We start from the raw sequence: 20,117 nt of genomic DNA on the forward strand, positions 1-20,117 counted from the left end.
GCTCAAGGTCAAGAGGGGGGTACACTGTAGCTTGCTGTGGGAGTGGGGCCTACAGGCCACCAAGACCTGGGTGCCAGCCCCAGCTCTGCCCCCCCTCCTCCTCTCAGGGCTGGTGTGAAGGTCTCCTGTTGTGTCCAAATTTCAGGGTACCCCCTGGGGGTTCTCTGGGCAGGGCAGGGAGGAGCTGGGGATGCGCTTCCTGACTCTCCCTCCCTCCACCTCCTAGGCCACCCCCAGGGCGCGCCCAGCTTCCTGGGGCCGACTCCCCAGTCCACTAGTCCCTTCCCATGGGCACTCGCCCTGAGAACGGTTAGCACAGATGGCCATGATGGCCTGCGGCCTTCTTGGAGGCTGGGCTGCCCTGCATAGAAGCCTGGAGTGGAAGAACTGGGTTCGAATCCTGGCTCCGCCCAGCAGGCTGAGCGGCCCAGGGAGGGCAAGTCACTTACCTGCCCTGAGCCTCTTCAAGGGGGCTGATTTGACAGACCTCCGGTGGTTGGGGGCCGAGAGCTCCGTGCTCTGGGGCCCACATCCCAGCCCTTGCTCTCCTGTCTGAAGCCTCCTGGGACTGGAGCGGGCGGGTGGCTGCTGCTGCTGCTGCTGCTTCTCATCCTTCCAGCCTCAGGCTGTGCCTCCCCGGCCCCACCCCTCCTGGGGTCCTGGCCCCCCTCCACAAGGCCCCCCTCCACTAGAGCGCAGCTCAGGCTGTTTTCAGCGCCTCCTTGAAGCAGAGGCCCTGAGGAGGGTCCCGTGGGCTGCGACCGCTCCCTTAATAGAGGGTAGAGGCCGGAAAGGCTGCCTTCCTTCCACCATTACTGCTTGCCGAGAAACCCTATCACCATTACCAAGGCTGGAACAAGGAAGGAGCCCCTCTAATGGGGGCTGCCCTGGCCTCAGGGGACATGGTGGGGAGGGAGGCTCAGGCCCGGGAAACAGACTCTCATGCTGTCTTCCAAGGAGAAAAAGCCCTGCCCAAGGCTGAGGGCCCCCAGCTCGGACCCCTCCGCTCAGGCCCTGGATCCCAGCTGCACTAGCCCTCGCCCTGGCCCGCAGGCCCCCTGCCCCAGGGCTAATCTGTGCCCTCTCCTCCTTCCTTTCTGATGCCCCCACAGCCCGTTCGCCATCCTGAGATGTCCAGCTGCCTGCAGCCAGGGGTCATCTTGTACCCGTTTGTTTATTTCATCCTCCAACAACCTACAGCTTCAGGACGAGGTGGCCGTGGCACTGAGAGGCTAGGTCTGCCGGTAGACTTGAACCCAGGCCCGTGGGAGCAGAGGCCAGTCTCCACCGTGCGTGGCTCTGCCCAGTGAGACCTCCAGTGAGGTCCCTGGGTCTCTCTGGGATGGCTCTGCTGCTCTGGCGAGGGAGCAGGAGGATCAGAAGTCCTGTCGCCCTTTCTTTGTCTCCTGAAGGGCAAGGAGTGGTGGCAGGATGTGAACCGGCCTTCAAGTCAGAGGGCTGAGATCCTCCTACAAAGCTGTGTGGCCTTGGGAAAGTCCCTTCCCCACTCTGGGCCTCGAGTGGAGATAATAATCACCCCCCACAGGGCCTCAGCCCAAGAAGAGGAGATTCGTTAGGTTACAGTTGGCGTCCAACATGGTGGGGATTTTGAGGATGGCCGTGCCAGACAGGGCTCCCCTCCGGGGCCTGAGAGCCCGGGGCAAAGGAGCCCGCTCCTCCTTTACCGACCCCTCCTCCCCTAGAACCAGCTCCGTCTCTTTCTGGGTTTCTAGGTGACTTGGCTGGCCCCTCTGGATGAGTTCTACTTTAAACCTGCTGCTGCTACTGCCTCTGTATTGGGGGGGGCTCCCACAGGGGCCCGCAGGCAGGAGCCCCCCCAGCCAAGCCCTGCGGGAGGCGCCGCAGCCCCCACCGATCCCACTGCCCATGCGCCCTCCCCCCTCCCCATCCCCGGAACACAGAAGATTTCAGGGCACCTGCTGTGGGCCGGGCCTGGCAGAGCCCCTCCTCAAACCCCTCCCCCCTTTATTCGGGATGCCCACCAGGCTTCTGACCCCTCTGGGCCAACGACTAGCTGTCCCCTTTGCAGTTTGCAGTCGGGAGCCCCACCGGGACAGGCTCCTGGTTCGGTCACGGGGGTCTGCGGAACAAGCAGGGAGCTGTTCCAGGGCTCGCTCTGGAAGGCCAGGATGCTTGGGTCCTCAAAGGAGGCGCAGGCGCCCGGGCTCCCCAGGCTAGCGACGGGGGAGGGGCGCCTGCGGGCGGGAGGCCCATTAGCTAGCTAAGTGCTCCCGGGGAGGGGGGACCGCGCTGCTGCAGGAGGGGGTGAGGCGAAGTGAGGGCAGGGGAGGCAGTGGCTTTTCCTGCACTCCGCTAAGTGCTGCAGGAGTGGGGTGGGGGCAGGGCTCTAAGCCCCCGGCCCAAGCCTGGCCCTCCAGTAGTCCCCTCGTCCCCAACCCTCAGAAACCTTAGTCGGCTGACCCCGGAGGCTCTTCAGCAGCGCCCCCTGCACCCAGTCTCTCCAGCTACACCTCCAATAGCCCCCTTGGGCTCAAGCGCCCTCCCCACCCCCCCAGGAGGGTCCAGCTCAGCGCTCCGCCCCGCAAGTGTCCGGGTACAGGCATGCCCCTGCCCCAGTCCCCCTCTGGCTGCAGTCGCCACCCCGGCCGCCAGGGGGAGCCGACGCGGGGCGGGCGGGCCCGACGCGGTGGGAGGGGGCGGTGCCGCCGCGGCCCCGCCCCCGCCCCGCCCCGCGGGCCCCGCCGATCCCGGGGCCGTCCTGGCCAGACTCGCGGGCGGGCGGGCGCTGACGCCGCGGGGCCGGAGCGGGCCGCGCGGGAGCGCGCCGAGCGAGCAGCGGCGCCGTCGGTCCCCGTCGGGGCTCGGTGGGTCCCCGGCCCGCCCCCGGGCCGGCCATGGCAGGCGCCAGGCCCGGCGTCCACGCGCTGCAGCTGGAGCCGCCCACCGTGGTGGAGACCCTGCGGCGCGGGAGTAAGTTCATCAAATGGGACGAGGTAAGCGCTGGGGGCCCCTGCGTCGCCCGGATCGGGGACACCCTCAGTCAGGCTCGGCCGGACGCCGGGGACCCCCAGACCCGCGTGGCCTGGCCACGGCGCCCCCCGAGCCCAGCCTGGCTGCGCTTTGGAAACTTAAGTTCCCAGTCGTCCCCGTCAGGAAGATTTTGTCCCTCACCCCCCGCCCCAGCCCCTCAGCTACGGAAAATTGGACTTTCCGCTCCTGGACCCCGAGACTTCGAACCCCGATAAATCCCGGCGTCCCCTTTTCACTCGCCATTCCCACCGCTCCCTGCCGGTCTCATGGTGGTTCTCCCAACCCTGGCCTGGTCTCTAGACCCCTGCCCGGCCCTGGCCTCTCTGGCTCGGTGGCCCCCGATCAGGCTCAGCGCACCCCCATTCTGAGTGGGTGCCACCGGGACCCGACTTTTTCTAGTGCCCTGGCCTGAACATTCTTCTCCGTTCATCCCTTCTCCCTCCTGTTCTGGCTGGCACCCCTCTGCCCTGCTTCTGCGCCCTAGCCCAGCTTCTTGCTCAGGTGGGAGCACCGTCACCCCCTATTTGAAACTTTGCCCCCTAAATTCCTCCAGCCCTGGGGAACTTTGCTCTCCACTGTTTAGCATCGGGACTTTGAACCCCCATAAATCCTGACCCCCCCTCATTCTACCTGCCCTGCCCTTGGTGCTTCCCAGATGCCCCGGCCCCCACCTGCGGCTCCCCGCTCGGGCCTGCGCCCCGCTCTCCTTTTCACACGCCCCCTCCTCTGCCCCCTGGGCCCCGCCTTCCCCCGGGCCTCCACCCGGCCTGTCTGAGCTTCCTCGCCGCTCCTTCCCGGTCAGGCCAGAGGCCTGGAAGACTCCGGGCTCCTTTCCGGCTGGGTGGGGCGGGTAGGCGTGGGAGCTGGGGGAGGGGCTGGGGGCGTGGCCGGAGGCAGCAGGTGTGCCGGAGAGGGGTGCCTGGGAGCCCCAGGGGCCAGGGGAGACCCCTTCCCCCAGGCAGGCCTGAAGGGAAAAGTTTCTCCTTTTCCTTCCAGTGTGATAAACCCAAATAAGGAAGTGGAAACAGGGAGAGGGCCCTGGGGGTGGGGTAGGGGTTGCTGACAAGGACTTGGGGCTGGAGAGCAGGGGGCCTGGGCTGCCTTTGAAGGCCAGACCCCTGGGGAGGGGCCGGGGGAGATCCTTGGGACAGGACCCACAGAACTCCCCCCTCCTCACTACTCTGGAGGCCTGAGCCCCAGGGCAGGGAATCTCAGAGAAGGGCTGAGGGTGGGTGGGCGCACAGTGAGGTGGGGAGGCCCAAGCATGCCGAGGTTCTGGGGCCTCCGGTCCCCTCTGCCCCCAGATCAACCTCCTGTCCTTTGTAAGCAAAGCCTGAGATGGGTGGGGCTGATCCAATCTCCATTCTCCCAGAGGAAACTGAGGCTCGAAAGGGGAGACACCTCCAGGCCCCACAGTGGGGTCGTGGCTGAGGCCAGGAGATTGGGAGCCTGGTTCCCTGCGTCCCAGACCACGAGACTCAGGAGCCACGTGGGCTGCATGCAAATCCTGGCACCTCCTCTTGACCTTAGTCAAGCCACGTAACCTCCCTGTGCCTCAGTTTCCTCGTCTGTTAAATGGGAAGAACAGTAGCACAGACTTGCTGAGGTTGTTAGAGGGTAAGCGAGCTCCTGGCTGTGAAGCGCTGGGGGCCGTACCTGGCGCGCTGTCGGCAGCCTGAGGATGAGCTGTTGTATTGATCATGTGACAGTCCTTGAGAGCTGCAGTTTGGGGGTGCACCAAGGTGGGATGGGGTCCTCTACTGGCCTGGGGAGCCTGGGGTAGGGGAGTTCTAGCTGTGGCCACTTGGCCACTCGGGCCTCAGCCAGATCTTAGCCCCCGATGACCCCCCCCCCGGCTGCTTGCCCTGAGACGCACGGGGTGACCCTGGGAGTGCGCCAGGGAGCAGGCCCTTCTCAGAAAATGGGGCCAGTGCGCCTTCCCTGCCCTCCTGCCAGCTGCAGAATTCACCGTCCAGTCCCGGGGGCAGGGTGACTCCCTTTCTGGGGACACTCCGTCCGTGCCCTGTGAAATGGGGTGAGCTGCGAGGCTCTGAGGATGCAGTGGGGTATGGGGTGTAATGGACTTTGAGGGAGCTGTAAGGGTTGCCGGTCGTCATGGGGCCCCGGGGGACACAGAAGGGCTGTGGGGGTCAGACTTCGGAACCCTCTGCTTTCATCCCATAAATATTCCCTAGGGGGCCGAGGGAGGGTTTCGACCGGCAGGGCCCTCTCAGACCTAGAGAAACCAAGCCTGGGGTTGGGGTCTGGCGAAAGCTCCCCAAAGAGGTGGGCCAGACTTCATGGGTAGAGAAGAACAGAAAGGATATCCTGGCAAAGGAACCATGATGCAGAAGCTGGAGGTGGGGAGAGGGTAGTCAGTGGTCCAGGTGACAGCCTTAGGGTGGGAGAGAGGTGAGGCTGGGGGGGACCCCAAATGTCACGCCCAGGACCTTAGCTTTGTCCTGAGGATCTGGGAGCCACACAGGACCTGTGGGCTGGCTGAGGCCTCGTCTTCACTCACTGGCAGAAACAGTGGGGTGGATGGTCCCTGGGGATGCAGGGACCAAGCCTGGGCTGCAGCCCGCCCTCCCTGACCCCTGCTGTCCCCTCCCATCCCCAGGAGGCCTCCAGTCGGAACCTGGTGACCCTGCGCGTGGACGCCAATGGCTTCTTTTTGTACTGGACAGGACCCAACATGGTGAGGGCAGGCACTGTGGCGGCTTGCTCAGGTCTAGGACCCCTACCCCAGACCCCCGACACCCCCGCCAGCCCATGGGTTGGGGCCCGGCTGCTGGCTGACCTCTCCCACGGCTCCCTGGACAGGAAGTGCTAGGGGCGGAGGCTGAGGCTGAGGCTACCGCAGGGGGTGGCCGCTCCCTGGCCTGGCTGGGGAGCTTGGGGGCTCCCAGCTCTGGCCCTGAAGCCTCTCAGACCTCCCCTGGCATCTGGTTTCCCCAGGAAGTGGACACACTGGACATCAGTTCCATCAGGGACACGCGGACAGGCCGTTACGCCCGCCTGCCCAAGGTGAGAGATGGGGCCCAGGCCTCAGGTTGGGGTGAGGCTGTGGGGGATGGGGACATCCCTCCTCACCTTCGGACCCCCCTCTTCAGGACCCCAAGATCCGGGAGGTGCTGGGCTTTGGGGGCCCCGATGCCCGGCTGGAGGAGAAGCTGATGACGGTGGTGGCCGGGCCAGACCCGGTGAACACGACATTCTTGAACTTCATGGCCGTGCAGGACGACACAGCCAAGGTGGGCCGGGGCCGAGGGGTCGTCCCTGGGGAGCCGCCTCCTCCCTTGCCGAGTCGGCCATCACTTAGCGAGCGCCTGTTGTGTGCTGGGCTGTCCCCTGGCCCTATTTCTAATCATCCTCTGACAAAGCAGGATTTAAGCTTTTACTGTGTACCAGACTTGCTTCTGGGCGTGGGCTGCGGCAAGGCCAGCCCTGCTGTCCCCCACTCACCCCCTCCCCCTGGATCCTGACCCCTCAGGTCTGGTCCGAGGAGCTGTTCAAGCTGGCTATGAACATCCTGGCTCAGAATGCCTCCCGGAACACCTTCTTGCGCAAAGCGTGAGCCCGGGGCTGCATCGGGGGGGGGGGCATCGGGGATTCAGGTGGCTGTTCCCAGGGCGTGACCATTCCACCTGCCTCCCCAGATACACGAAGCTGAAGCTGCAGGTGAACCAGGATGGGAGGATCCCGGTGAAGAAGTGAGTGCCCTCTTCCCCCAGCACCTTCTCTCTTGCCCCGCCCTTGGTGACCTTTGCCCCCACTGACCCTAACCCCTCCTGCCTGCTCAGCATCCTGAAGATGTTCTCAGCAGACAAGAAGCGGGTGGAAACTGCGCTGGAATCCTGTGGCCTCAATTTCAATCGGGTGAGGGGGCAGGGCAAGGCGAGGGGTCGCGGTGGGCCCCTGCTCTTTGGGAGCTGGCTGCCCCTGGTTCTCACCCCACACTGCCGGTCCCCAGAGCGAGTCCATCCGGCCCGACGAGTTTTCCTTGGAAATCTTCGAGCGGTTCCTGAACAAGCTGTGTCTGCGGCCGGACATTGACAAGATCCTGCTGGAGATGTGAGCAGGCGGGGCCCACCTCCCAGCCCCCAGGGCTCTGCCTCTGGCCTCTGTTTGGTTCCTGCCAGCCCAGGGAGGGGGTCCCAGCACGCCAGGGCTGTGGTCAAGCTCAGAGCCGTCCTGCCCAGAGTTGTGCTCTGGACAGCGCCATGCTGACCCTGGCCAGAGTTACCTTCATCAGCCCACACTGAGAATGAGGGCCTAGTGGCTCAGATATGTTGTGGGACTTGCTCGAGCTCACAGGGCGAGGGCTGGAGCTGAGATATGGTCCAGGGTCTGGAATCTCAGCATGGCTGGCCAAGAACTCAGTGGTTTCCAAAATCCTTGCTTTGCGATGAGTGGTCATTAGAGCAGATGGGGAAACCGAGGCCCAGAGTGGGCAGCGACTTGCCCAAGTCCCAGTCAGGGGGTGCTGGAGCCAGGCACAGACCTTCCGACACCCTGTCCCGGGGTGAGGGCTTGGAGTGGGGGCTGACGTGGCTTCCCACCACCTCCAGAGGCGCCAAGGGCAAGCCATACCTGACGCTAGAGCAGCTCATGGACTTCATCAACCAGAAGCAGCGGGACCCGAGGCTCAACGAGGTGCTGTACCCGCCCCTGCGGCACTCCCAGGCGAGGCAGCTCATCGAGAAGTACGAACCCAACCAGCAGTTCCTGGAGCGAGGTGAGCGGTGGCCGGGGCCTGGCGGGGGCTGGCGGCAGGGGCCCAGCTGACCCTGCTGATCCCACCCGCCCCCAGACCAGATGTCCATGGAAGGTTTCAGCCGCTACCTGGGAGGTGAGGAGAACGGCATCCTGCCCCTGGAGGCCCTGGACCTGAGCGCCGACATGACGCAGCCGCTCAGTGCTTACTTCATCAACTCTTCCCATAACACCTACCTCACGGGTAAGCGGGAGGGCGGACATCCGCGACCTCTGCCCTCTGGCCCTTGCCCTGCCGCCCTCCTTTTGGTGTGGCCGGTGCTAGACATGCAGGCAGGGAACAGACAGCCTGTCCCGGGAGTGGGTGCATCTCTTGGGTGTTCTGGAAGGCTCCCCAGGGGCAGGGCTCCCGCCCACAGCAGCTGGCTGTCACCTTCTGGGACAGGAGGTGGCTTGGTGCCACAGGTGGGGCAGAGCAGGGCAGGGAGAGGTGAGAAGGGGCCGGGCTAGACCTGGGGGCACAGAGGGAACGTGGGTTGATCCTAAGTGGGCGGGAAGGCCTTCCTGGAGGGTGTTAAGCAGGCGGAGGGGATGCGACCCGGTGTGTCTTTAGAAGGATGACGCCAGGTCCTCTGCGGAGACCGGATGGGAGGCCGGGGGGGGGGGGCCTGCTGTCCTCAGGCAGGAGGTTATGGAGGCTATTCCAAAGCAGTGAGGGGCTGTGAGGATGTCGGGGCCGACTCCCTACTTCAGGCTGCGGGGGAGGTGGGTGTTTCTCTGAAAGAGGGTGAGCCCTGGGAAGGGACCAAGCTGCCAGCCAGCACTGGCGGACGCCGACCGGCCCAGCCTGGGTGGGTGCCAGGGGCTGGGAGGCGGGTGCTGAGCTCTGCCCTGGAGACTTTCAGGGGATGGTGCTGGTTCCATAGTGAATTAAGGATTAATTCACTATGTGATTAGGGCTGGGTGAGGCGCCACTGGGGCCGCTGTGCCCCTGGGCTGGCCTGGTCCAGCGCGGGCCCGGGGAGGAGGGCGAGGTACCGGGCTGGCTGGGCGGCCGTGTGGTGATGGAGCCGCGCCTGCAGCGGGGCAGCTGGCCGGGACCTCGTCGGTGGAGATGTACCGGCAGGCGCTGCTGTGGGGCTGCCGCTGCGTGGAGCTGGACGTGTGGAAGGGGCGGCCGCCCGAGGAGGAGCCATTCATCACGCACGGCTTCACCATGACCACCGAGGTGCCGCTGCGGGACGTGCTCGAGGCCATCGCGGAGACCGCCTTCAAGACCTCGCCCTACCCCGTCATCCTCTCCTTCGAGAACCACGTGGACTCGTGAGTGGGCCCCTGACCTGGGGACCCCACACCTGGGCCCTCCGACCCAAGACATCCATCCCAGCAACCTAATATGGAAACCACTGACCTGGGGACCCGCAATTGACCCTGAGACAGTCATCCTCCCATGGCACTGTTGGACTGCTCCTATGACCTCTGACCCTGGGACCTTCTGCTGACCCTGCAGGTCTCTGACCTGCCCTGGGGATTGCAGCTTCACCCCAGGAACCTCTGACCTCTGACCTTGGCCCCACAGGGCAAAGCAGCAGGCCAAGATGGCCGAGTACTGCCGCTCCATCTTTGGGGACGCGCTGCTCATCGACCCACTGGACAAGTACCCGGTACGGGGGTGTGGAGCCGTGGCAGGGTGTGGGGGGCAAGGGCGCCCCTGCAGGCCCTGACCTGTCCCTGCCCACCAGCTGGCCCCAGGCGTCCCCCTGCCCAGCCCCCAGGACCTGATGGGCCGCATCCTGGTGAAGAATAAGAAGCGGCACCAGCCCAGCACGGGCGTCCCCGGCAGCTCCGTGCGCAAGAGGCCGCTGGAGCAGAGCAACTCGGCCCTGAGCGAGAGCTCTGCCGCCACCGAGCCTTCCTCGCCCCAGCTCGGTACGCCCCGGCCCACCTGACCCTCACCCTGACCCTGCCCTCACCTCCCAGCTCGCTGAGCCCAGCCCTCCCCGGGGACGCCCCTTCTGCTCCCGGCCCCTGACCTCCCTGCTCGCCAAGCCATTCACTGCCACTCAGCTGAGTATGGGACCTCTGACCCCTGATCCCATGCTCTCACCTCACTGAATGACACCCCAGTTACATTTGGTTCCATCTGACTCCTGACCCCTCAGCCTCAACCTCCCACCGCACAGAACCCCTCCCCCCAACCAGGTTATGACTCTGAATCTTGACCTCTGACCTCAGGGAACCACATGCCCATGGTTCGGGTGTGACCCAGACCGCTGACCCCTGTCCTGTGGCCCCCACCCAGTTGGTTATAATTCTAGCTGACCCTTTACCTCTCGCTTTGTCGAAGTCCCCCTTACATCTGCCTGCTGACTGTCCCCTCCCTGAGCCCCCTCACTGTGTGTGGCTCCGACTGACCCCTGACTTAGAACCCCACCATGTCAGTCTTCACCCCCACTGTCAAGGCTGTTGTGCCCCAGTTGCTGGCTTCTGACCCTTTTGAGCCACCCTGCCTACTCCCCTGATGGATATAACTCTGGACCCTGACCTTTGACCTGTGACCCCTCTGCACTACCATTGGCTTTAATGTTATCCAACTCCTGACCTCTGCCCTCTCCCCCAGCCGCACTGCCCTGAGAGGACCCCTTCCCCACTGCGTCACCTCCACACGCACTGGGCACAACCCCTCCTGGCTCCTGAGTGTCTCTCTGTGCCCTGACCCCTGACCTCCTGTGGCCCTGTCCTCGGCAGGGTCCCCCAGCTCCGACAGCTGCCCCGGCCTGAGCAACGGGGAGGAGGTGGCCCTCGAGAAGCCCAGCCTGGAGCCTCAGAAGTCTCTGGGGGAGGAGGGGCCGCAGCGGGGCCCCGATGCTCTTGGACCTGTTGACCGCGAGGATGAGGAGGAAGACGAGGAAGAGGAGGAACAGACGGACCCCAAAAAGCCCACCACGGATGAGGTCAGGCCTGCAGGCGGGGAAGAAGGAGAGGCAGTACACATTCATTTCCTAGGCGTTTGCTGAGTGCCTGCTGTGTGCTGGGTCTGGCTGTGATCAGACATTATCCCTGCCCTTCTGAGCGTGTGTGTGGAGAAGGGAGGAGCGGTCTTAGATAAACAGGCATGGAAGCAAGTGTGAAATTATGCTCGTGATGTGGGCCTGGGAGGGGTGAGTCAGGGTGCAGAACTGTGGGGAGGAAGTGGAGTCTGACGTGGGCAGGGATGTTGGGTGAGCAGACCTGAGGAAGAGGGAACAGCAGGTGCAAAGGCCCTGTGGCAGGGCCAGAGAATGCAGAAGGAGGAGCAGGGCAGGACAAGGGAGGGTTGAGGAGTGCTGAGGAGTTAGGGTGACAGAAGAGATCCATCATGAGGCCAGACTCAGGAGGAGCCCAGAGTGGGGAAGGGTGTGGGCAAGGGCAGCCGAGCTCAGCATCATGGGTCTTGAGTTCAAGGCTCTTATGAGCCACCTGAGAGGGGATGGCAAGGTGGTAGGTGGAAATGATGGCTGGGGATGGAAATTGGGGGCTCATTTGCATGTGAGTAATTGAACCCCTGGGGTTGGGTGAGGAGTTCTAGTTTCCAACTATGGGGAGGCAGGAAGCCACCCAGGAGGGTGGGGTCCAGGGCACGTCAGTGAGGCTGCAGGGAGAAGGCTGCGGGGCGGATGGGACCAGGACTGACCGAGGCCGTGGAGGGGCCGGGGCCCTTGCCCAGAGCCCCTGGGCAGTGTGATGGCAGCGGTGGGAAGAGGGTCAGCAGCCCCTTTGTGGCAGGGGGCAGGTGAGGGAACTTCCAGCTGATAGCTGGGCGGCATGGCACTGCTGACCCCGTATTCGGGGGTCACAGGGCACCGCCAGCAGCGAGGTCAATGCCACAGAGGAAATGTCGACCCTCGTCAACTACATCGAGCCCGTCAAGTTCAAGTCCTTCGAGGCTGCCCGAAGTGAGTCGGGGGGAGAGGGTGGGAGTGGGAGCCGGCCCGGCCCTGCCAGGCCTGACGCCCTCCCGCCGCCCGCCCCCCAGAGAGGAACAAGTGCTTCGAGATGTCGTCCTTCGTGGAGACCAAGGCCATGGAGCAGCTGACCAAGAGCCCCATGGAGTTCGTGGAGTATCCTTCCGCGTTGCTGGGGCCTACGGGCCAGGGTGGAGGCGCTCGCAGGCCGGCTCATGTCCTCACCCCACTTCTGCCGCCTGCCTGGGGTCCTGACCCTCCAGCACCCGGTGTGGGCTTTGGGCGGGTCTGGGAGACGCACAGGGGCCTGGCTGAGAAGCCGGGGGCCGGAGGGGCAAAGCCCGGGAGGCGGGTTCACAGAGGCCGAGGGTGGGCCCGGAGCCCTGGGCTGGGGGCCGGTGGGGCCAGCCCACCGTGTGGCCCCTGACCGCACCCTCAGATACAACAAGCAGCAGCTGAGCCGTATCTACCCCAAGGGCACCCGCGTGGACTCGTCTAACTACATGCCCCAGCTCTTCTGGAATGTGGGCTGCCAGCTTGTCGCGCTCAACTTCCAGACCCTGGGTGAGCACGAGCCTGCCACAACCCTTAACCTATGGCCTCCGGCCTCCCTGACTTCTGACCCACAGCCCTGCTAATCGGGTCTGAACGGACCTCTGACTCTCTCTGATCCTAGAACCCCACACGGAACAGAGACCTTGGCCAAGCCCCACTCCCGACCTGGGTGACCCTTGAGCCCTCCCCTGTCTGACCTTTCCTGAGTTGGGACCGCTGATGCCATTTGACCTGACCCTAATGATCCCCGGTTCCGCTCTGCGTGGCACGGTCCTGACCCCGTCCAACCTGCTGGCCCTGGCCCCCCCTGTGTCGCCCCCAGATGTGGCGATGCAGCTCAACGCGGGCGTGTTCGAGTACAACGGGCGCAGCGGCTACCTGCTTAAACCCGAGTTTATGCGGCGGCCGGACAAGTCCTTTGACCCCTTCACCGAGGTCATCGTGGATGGCATCGTGGCCAATGCCTTGCGGGTCAAGGTGGGGCTGGCAAGGGCTTGGGCGGGCTGTCCTGGGGGTGCGACTCTCCGCAGCCGCTCACGCTCCCGGCCCCCAGGTGATCTCGGGGCAGTTCCTGTCCGACAGGAAGGTGGGCATCTACGTGGAGGTGGATATGTTCGGCCTCCCTGTGGACACGCGGCGCAAGTACCGCACGCGGACCTCTCAGGGGAACTCGTTCAACCCCGTGTGGGATGAGGAGCCCTTCGACTTCCCCAAGGTGAGCCTGCGCCCCTCCCAGCACAGACCTGCTGGGCTCTTGTGGGGGTGACAGGAACCACGCACACCGGTGGCGGTCGGGGGTCAGAGCTGGGGGTGCCGAAGGCTGGGCCTGTCACCTCCAGGCCCCACTGCAGGTCCTGTGGGTCCCAGGGTCAGGCTCCTTGCCCTCTGTAGGCTGGGAGAAGAGGACGGGTTGGGGGGGTGAGACAGCAGGAGGTCCCATAGTGCCCCGTGAGGAGAGGGTGCAGCTCGTCCCGTCGTCCAGGCAGTAGGGACTTGCCTGAGGTCTCAGCCGCCAGCTCACACCAGCTCTTCCCGCCTCCCAAATGGACTGGACCCCGGCGCCCAGCTGGGGTGGGGCGTGGCCTCAGTCACAGACTCACAGCTCGCTCTGTGGTTTCCAAGCTGGCGATGACCAGACCTGTCCCCCGGGAGCCTGGCGGGTCTGCCAGCCTGTCCTCTTAGCTTAGGGCTCTGAGGGTGGCTGGCCACCCCTTTGTCCAGGCCATGCAGGCGCGGGGCAGCTTGTCCGAGGGTCCACTTGAGTGTTGGCCTGGGTGGCTGTGGTCAGCGGGCTCAGTGGCCACCGTGGCCGTGGCTCAGCGTCTGTCTGTGCCCTCAGGTGGTGCTGCCCACGCTGGCTTCACTGCGCATCGCGGCTTTTGAGGAGGGCGGCAAGTTCGTGGGGCACCGGATCCTGCCCGTCTCTGCCATCCGCTCAGGTGAGGCCGTTTGGGCTCTGGATGGCACAGGGGCAGCGTGTGGGGACCCGGTGGGGCGCAGCCACCTTGCCCTCGGGCTCTTCCAGGGTACCACTACATCTGCCTGCGGAACGAGGCCAACCAGCCGCTGTGCCTGCCGGCCCTGCTCATCTACACCGAGGCCTCCGACTACATCCCTGACGACCACCAGGGTGCGCTGGGGGCAGCTGGGGCTGGGCGGGCCTGGCAGGGTGGGGGCGAGGACACCACCAAGGCCTGGGAGAGGCTGAGCTGGTGGCCCGAACTGAGGGTGGTAAACAGATCCGAGGGCGGGTTCTGTGGTCCCTCCTTGAGACCAGAGCTGGCGGGGAAGGTGGGGAGTTCTGTCTCCGAGACCCTCGCCCTCTGCCCCCGCCCAGACTACGCAGAGGCCCTGATCAACCCCATCAAGCATGTCAGCCTGATGGACCAGAGGGCCAAGCAGCTGGCTGCCCTCATTGGGGAGAGCGAGGTGAGCCATGGCAGGTCAGGGGCAGGCGGGAGGCAGCTGGGCTCAGGCCCCCTGGCCCCTGGGGACCCTGGGGTGGGTGGGATGAGGTGATAAGGGCTGACCTCTGGGCCTGGCCCTGGTGGAGAAGCACACTGCGGGCATGGTCCCCCCGACCCCCGCCCCAGCCTGTACCCTCCCATCCCATCCCGCTCCCAGCTGGTGGGCTGGCTCCTCTCCCCGAGTGGGGCTGTTCATGCCTTAGTACAGACACCCACTGTGTGCCCTGGCCCACATCCTTCCCTCTGCCTGGAGAGCCTGTTCCCCTTTCTGGATCCTTCTCTCATCCAAATCAGAATATAAAGACAAGCGAATGCTGGGCGCCGGCTCTCTGCCCGGCTGGGTCTGAGCTCTTTTCACCCACTTGGCTCATATCGTCCTCCCACCACCCGAGTGTGGTACTGCCACCCCCGTGTAAAGATGGGACACTAAGCCTCTGAGTCAAAAGGCCTGGCCTGGGCCTCCAGCCCTCGGCTCTGCCTCGAGTGCTGCCCTTTCGGCACGCTGCACCGGGTGGGCTGCTCAGGAGGCTCAGCGGCCTTGGGTTACTCCTCGTACTTTAAGAAGGTGGGAGCCAGCCCTTTGCATGCTAGAGCCTTCAGGCAGACCTGGGCTGGAAGGCCTCCAGCTACAAGCGGGTCAAAACCAGCCGCTTCATCAGGGCAGTTGGAAGCCACAGAAGCTTTTAAAATGTGGGGTCCTGGGAGCCATGAGCCGAGCAGTGGCTTCTGTGGGGAGGGGTCAGGAGCAGAGGCTGGCCCGCACATCTTGACTTATTCCCCCTGGGGCCTGCGGCAGGCGGGGAAGAGACGCAGGCGGGGAAGAGACACGGCTGCTTGGAGCTGTTAGCGGGAGAGGCTGGTGCCCACTCTGCGGTCATTTCCTTCGTTGATTTAATCAGGAGCTAAGCAACGAGAGAGATGAGCAGCTGTGGGCAAGGGTGGAGGGGACCTTGGAGCCGGGAGGGAACTTGGGGCTGGGCCAAGGCTTTCCAGAACAATCTGGAAGTTCCTGAGCACATGTAGTGGGGTTTGGCATCCCAGAGATGTGATCTCACATTTTCTCTCCTGCATCCCGTGGGGAAAAGGGTTTTAGAAATGCTTGGTGTTTTTTTTTTTTTGAGGAAGATTAGCCCTGAGCTAACTACTGCCAATCCTCCTCTTTTTGCTGAGGAAGATTGGCCCTGAGCTAACATCCGTGCCCATCTTCCTCTACTTTATACGTGAGATGCCTACCACAGCATGGCTTTTTGCCAAGCGGTGTCATGTCCGCACCCGAGATCTGAACCAGTGAACCCCAGGCCGCTGAGAAGCAGAGCATGCGAACTTAACCACTGCGCCACCAGGCCGGGCCCAAGAAATGCTTGTTTTACACCTCTTGTTTCTCAGGGACTTGTCCCAACAACCCCACGTTACAGATGAGCAGTCCGGGGCCAGACCGGCTGAGAGATGCTGACCAGGGGCCCTGGGGAGCCCCGGGAGTCTGGGAAGGACAGAAGGGCGTGGAGAGAACAGCATTTCTGGAAGGAGCATCCCGCTTTCTCCCCGCAGGCTCAGGCTGGCCCGGAGACATGCCAGGAGACCCAGTCTCAGCAGCTGGGGTCCCAGCTGACCCCAAACCCCACACCCAGCACACTGGACACCTCCCCCCGCCGGCCCCCAGGCACTGTCACCTCCCCCACCAGTCCGTCCCTCAGCAGCCCAGGTAAGGGGCGCCTGGGGCCTAGGGGGGGCGCTATGGGGAGCAGCTCGCTGTGCCCTCCTCCAGCTTCTCAGTCCCGCCTCTGTTCTCCAGGCCAACGGGATGATCTCGTCGCCAGCATCCTCGCAGGTAGGGGGCGGGACCTGTTGCAGGGCGGGGCCTATTCTGGAGGCGGGGCCACCACGGGAGGTAGGGCCGCTCCTGGCTAGCGTGTGGTGCTCCTGCTGGGTTGGCGCCTCGCCCCCGCCCAGCCTGCCTTTGCTCTGCTGCTCACAGAGGTGGCCCCAGCCCCACTGGACGAGCTCCGAGGCCACAAAGCTCTGGTGAAGCTCCGGAGCCGGCAGGAGCGAGACCTGCGGGAGCTGCGCAAGAAGCATCAGCGGAAGGCCGTAGCCCTCACTCGCCGCCTGCTCGACGGCCTGGCCCAGGCTCGGGCCGAGGGCAGGTGCCGGCCCCGGCCAGGTGGCCTGTGAGTGTCCAGCCTGCCTGTGTGTGAGTGTGCTGTGTGTGTTGATGTGAATACAGGGTGTGTGCGCATGTGGGGTTCGGCACTCGGTGGGCGCGGAGGGACGGGGGGGTTGCCGCTCGACCCCCAGGGGGGAGGGTATAGTACAAGGAAGAAAGGAGGCTTCCCACACTGGGTCCCACCGTCTTTCTGCCAGGGAGTGACACCTCTTTTGAAGTCCCCTGGGAGAGACTGATGCCCAAACAGGCTCCCATCATTCGGGCGGAGCGAACGGGCCTCCTGGTTGGCATAACAGACCCTGCCCCCCCGGCTGGTGTCTGCTACTGCCTGATGGGATACGCCCTGTCCCCCACTGCCCCCCAAGTCCATGTGATGACCCAAGCATCACCCAGAGGGTCCTTCTGACAGAGGCGGGGAGGACGAGAAGGAGGAGGAGAAAGAGGTGAAGCACTATCAGGAGTTCCAGAAAAGACAGGTGCAGAGTCTGCTGGAGCTGAGGGAGGCCCAGGCCGACACAGAGAGCAAGTGGAGGCTGGAGCACCTGCGACAGGTGAGGGGGGCATGTGGTGGTGAGGGAGAGCCACCTCCTGGACAGACCCGTCATCCTCCTGTGTCACCTTTGGCCACCTGTGTCCACAGGCTCAGCAGCGGCTCAGGGAGGTTGTCCTGGATGCACACACAACCCAGTTAAAGAGGCTGAAGGAGACGAACGACAGGTGACAGCCAAGGATCCTGTGTGGGTGGGGCCAGGGCCTCCCTGCTGCCAGGAAGAGGGTAGAGCCCCCTGTCCTGCCACTGACCCTTCCTCTTCCCCCACTGGCTCCTCCAGGGAGAAGAAGGAACTGCAGAAGATCCTGGACAGGAAGCGCCACAACAGTATCTCGGAGGCCAAGACAAGGGAGAAACATAAGAAGGAGGCGTAAGGGCGTCGGGGCCGGGAGCCATTTGGGCGCTGGGCAGGCAGGGCTGGGTGCCTGGGCACTGAGCCCATCCTGCCTTCTCCTCTGTAGGGAACTGACCGAGATCAACCGTCGGCACATCACTGAGTCGGTCAACTCCATCCGTCGGGTGAGTGAGGCTTGGGCGTGACTGTAGCCTACCCTTCTTTCCTGGGTCCTGAGATACCCACCTCGGGGCCTGGACTGGAGCTACACTGCCCCAAGGGGCTTCTAGAGTCTTTCCCTTTGGGCCCCACTGCCCCCTGGCTTTGGAGTTTGAGCCTGGGACGTTTGCTCTAAGGGTCATCTCAGAACCCTGGCCACACACCCTGGGTGCCTGCACCTGCCTGATACTCTGCCCAGCCAGAGCCGCAGGGCCCCAGCCCCTCCCTTAGAGACCCTCAGCTGAGCCCCTCCCCGTCCCCCACAGCTGGAGGAGGCCCAGAAGCAGCGGCAGGAGCGCCTTGTGGCCGGGCAGCAGCAGGTCCTGCAGCAGCTGGCAGAAGAGGAGCCCAAGGTGAGGCCTTGGTGAGGCGGGCGGGCGGGCGGGCAGCAGCAGGGTGCTGGTGGCCTGGCCTCGCTGTGATCTCCTCCTCCCCCCGCAGCTGCTGGCCCAGCTGGCCCAGGAGTGTCAGGAGCAGCGGGCAAGGCTGCCCCAGGAGGTCCGCCGGAGCCTGCTGGGCGAGACGCCGGAGGGGCTGGGGGACGGGCATCTGGTGGCCTGTGCCAGCAACGGTCACGCGCCCGGGAGCAGCGGGCACCTGTCTGGTGCTGACTCGGAGAGCCAAGAGGAGAATACGAAGCTCTGAACGGACTGAGCAAGAGGTGGCCACAGGGCCGGGGTGGGGCACTGGGCGGAGGGCAGGCGGCTAAGACACTAATGCTTTTTTTTTTTTTTGAGTTTTTATCTTTAGAAATTTTATTTTTTTAAATTGGGGCGAGCACCCATGCTAACTGCCTTCCTTCACCCTCCTGGGTCCCTTTAGTCCCCAGCCCCTCCGTCCTGCCCTCAGTCCTCGGAGGATGCTGGCTCACTCCAGGCCAGCCGGGCCGTGGTCGGGGCCTCGCTCCCCATGACACCCACAGCCCAGAGTGGGAGTGGTCTCCCTCACTTCCCCAGGGAACACTGGGTGGAGACTTGGAGCTCTGGGAAGTAGGGGTCACTTTCTTTCTCTGTTCGTTGGGGATTTTTTTACATGAATAAAAGTGGATTTCAGGGACCCTGTGTGACGCGTGGTTGGGGTGGGGCAGTGCCGGAGAGGACTGGGGGCCCTAGGTCTGGCTCCACCACTTCTGGGGCCTCAGTTTCCTCGTCTGTAAAATGGGCTTGTGGGCATTGTGGGGTTGAGGTCAGGCCCCCAGCGGAGGGTTGCTGGGTTTGAACCTTGAGACCTCGTAGCCCGCGGCCCCCAGATCTTCCCAGCGGCACACCTGACACCTGACGTCAGCGGCCTCTGGCCTCCCCAGGCTTTCCTGCCTCTGTGCCCTCTGTCCCTGGGCTGTCACTCCCCCTGCCCCCTCCCCCATTACTTTCCTCCCTCCTGGGCTCTTGTCCTCCCTTCTCGGAGGTTCAGGCCTCTGCTTCAGGAAACCTTCCCTGCCCCCCCTTCCTGTTGCCTGATATGACCCGAGGCCCAGCACCTTCCGCCGAGGCTGCCCTGGGCCCCACACAGGCAGTTGACTCTGTTGGGGGCTGGATTGGCTAAGGATGGAGCTGGGCAGCTCACCACCTGCTCAGCATCAGGGACCTGGGCTCTCAGTGACAGGTGGGAATTGGGTAGGCCTGGCAGTGACCCTTGGGAGAAGGGAAGCTGACAGCCACAGACACAGGGGCTGGGAGGCCCAACAGCCCCTCATCCCTGTGAGGGAGATGTTCTGCCTGTTTTACAGATGAGGAAACTGAGGCCCAGAGCAGAAGTCATGACGTCCTGACGTGGAGGCAGGTGGGCCTGGACCCTCCATGGCAGACTCCGCGGCCCGCCTGGAAGACCTGCTCTGTGCCCCACTCCTGCCTCAGGACCCCGAGGAGAGGCAGAGACCCCGCGGCGAGGCTGCGGCGGGCTTGGTGGCTGGGTCAGGCTGGCACTCCTTCAAGGCCTCTCCCAGCTTCCTGGTGCTTCCCGGGCTGCCTGCCGGCCTTCCTCCTCCAGAGGAAGGCAGCCTCTTATCTGGGCTTATCTCCTGCCAATTGACTGTTTTCTTTCTTTGTTTTTGCTGCAGCCTCAGGCAAACAGATGGGGTGGGGAGGCCTCGAGTAGGGCGGTCCCAGGGCTGGGGACCTCTGCCCTGGGCCCTACTTCCTCAGGGTTAATTCTGGGGCCAGGCTTTGTCCTACCCCCAAATCGGCCCATTGCATTCCGGGTCCAGGCCTCTCAGCAGCCAGCTCCTGTCTTCCTGACTCCACTCCCGTCCACTTAGGGGAAACACTGTATGTCAGTCCCCGGGTGCTCAAAGACCAGGCTCAAGTCCAAACTCCTGCGTTTGACATTCGAGCCCCTCAGAAGCCTGGCCTTTGCTGCTCCCCCATCCTTCCATGGGACCACTCTCCCCTCTGCCCGGAATGACACCCCCTGCCCCATTTCTCCCTTCAAGTCCCAGCTCTAACTCACCTCCTCCCTGAAGCCCTCCTGACTTTCCCCTGCCGGGGGAAGCCCCGGTTCCGTCCCCCCCCGTTATAGCACCCAGCTGCCGGTAACCCTACTCTCCCCTTGTCAGGAAGCTCAGGAGGGCAGGGGCCGTGGCGGATTTCATCCCTGTACGCCCAGTACAAAGCACTGGCTGGTCTATAGGGGGCGCCAATAAATCTTTGTGGACGTGAGC

At 64.2% G+C, this 20,117-nt stretch overlaps 1 protein-coding gene across 2 annotated transcripts; it reads left to right on the forward strand.

Moving 5' to 3' along the window:
- The first annotated feature begins 2,736 nt into the window (after nucleotides 1-2,736).
- Nucleotides 2,737-20,115, forward strand: PLCB3 (phospholipase C beta 3). 2 transcript variants are annotated; one of them, XM_023654299.2, is made up of 32 exons: nucleotides 2,737-2,975; nucleotides 5,633-5,710; nucleotides 5,971-6,039; nucleotides 6,126-6,266; nucleotides 6,506-6,585; nucleotides 6,672-6,725; nucleotides 6,816-6,891; nucleotides 6,986-7,086; nucleotides 7,584-7,750; nucleotides 7,826-7,972; nucleotides 8,811-9,051; nucleotides 9,308-9,392; nucleotides 9,471-9,657; nucleotides 10,477-10,682; nucleotides 11,567-11,663; nucleotides 11,744-11,828; nucleotides 12,112-12,236; nucleotides 12,550-12,704; nucleotides 12,781-12,942; nucleotides 13,567-13,666; nucleotides 13,753-13,857; nucleotides 14,065-14,156; nucleotides 15,743-15,896; nucleotides 15,987-16,022; nucleotides 16,170-16,362; nucleotides 16,768-16,909; nucleotides 16,999-17,075; nucleotides 17,189-17,278; nucleotides 17,370-17,427; nucleotides 17,728-17,814; nucleotides 17,903-18,122; nucleotides 19,188-20,115. In XM_023654299.2, the coding sequence occupies exons 1-31, from the start codon at nucleotides 2,877-2,879 to the stop codon at nucleotides 18,104-18,106; spliced, it is 3,693 nt and encodes a 1,230-aa protein (XP_023510067.1). In that variant the 5' UTR covers nucleotides 2,737-2,876; the 3' UTR covers nucleotides 18,107-18,122; nucleotides 19,188-20,115. The 2 variants fall into 2 exon arrangements, with proteins under 2 accessions (XP_023510067.1, XP_023510066.1); XM_023654298.2 differs by lacking the exon at nucleotides 19,188-20,115 and having other exon boundaries at nucleotides 17,903-18,517.
- Nucleotides 20,116-20,117: the final 2 nt, after the last annotated feature.

The sequence above is a fragment of the Equus caballus genome, chromosome 12 (genome assembly GCF_041296265.1).
Source record: "Equus caballus isolate H_3958 breed thoroughbred chromosome 12, TB-T2T, whole genome shotgun sequence".
NCBI lineage: Eukaryota > Metazoa > Chordata > Mammalia > Perissodactyla > Equidae > Equus > Equus caballus.

Coding starts and splice junctions, on each gene's coding strand:
- PLCB3 (XM_023654299.2), top strand. CDS start 2,877: ATGGCAGGCGCCAGGCCCGGCGTCCACGCGCTGCAGCTGGAGCCGCCC. Junction 5,711..5,970: donor ACTGGACAGGACCCAACATG/GTGAGGGCAGGC, acceptor TGGTTTCCCCAG/GAAGTGGACACACTGGACAT. Junction 7,087..7,583: donor GACAAGATCCTGCTGGAGAT/GTGAGCAGGCGG, acceptor CACCACCTCCAG/AGGCGCCAAGGGCAAGCCAT.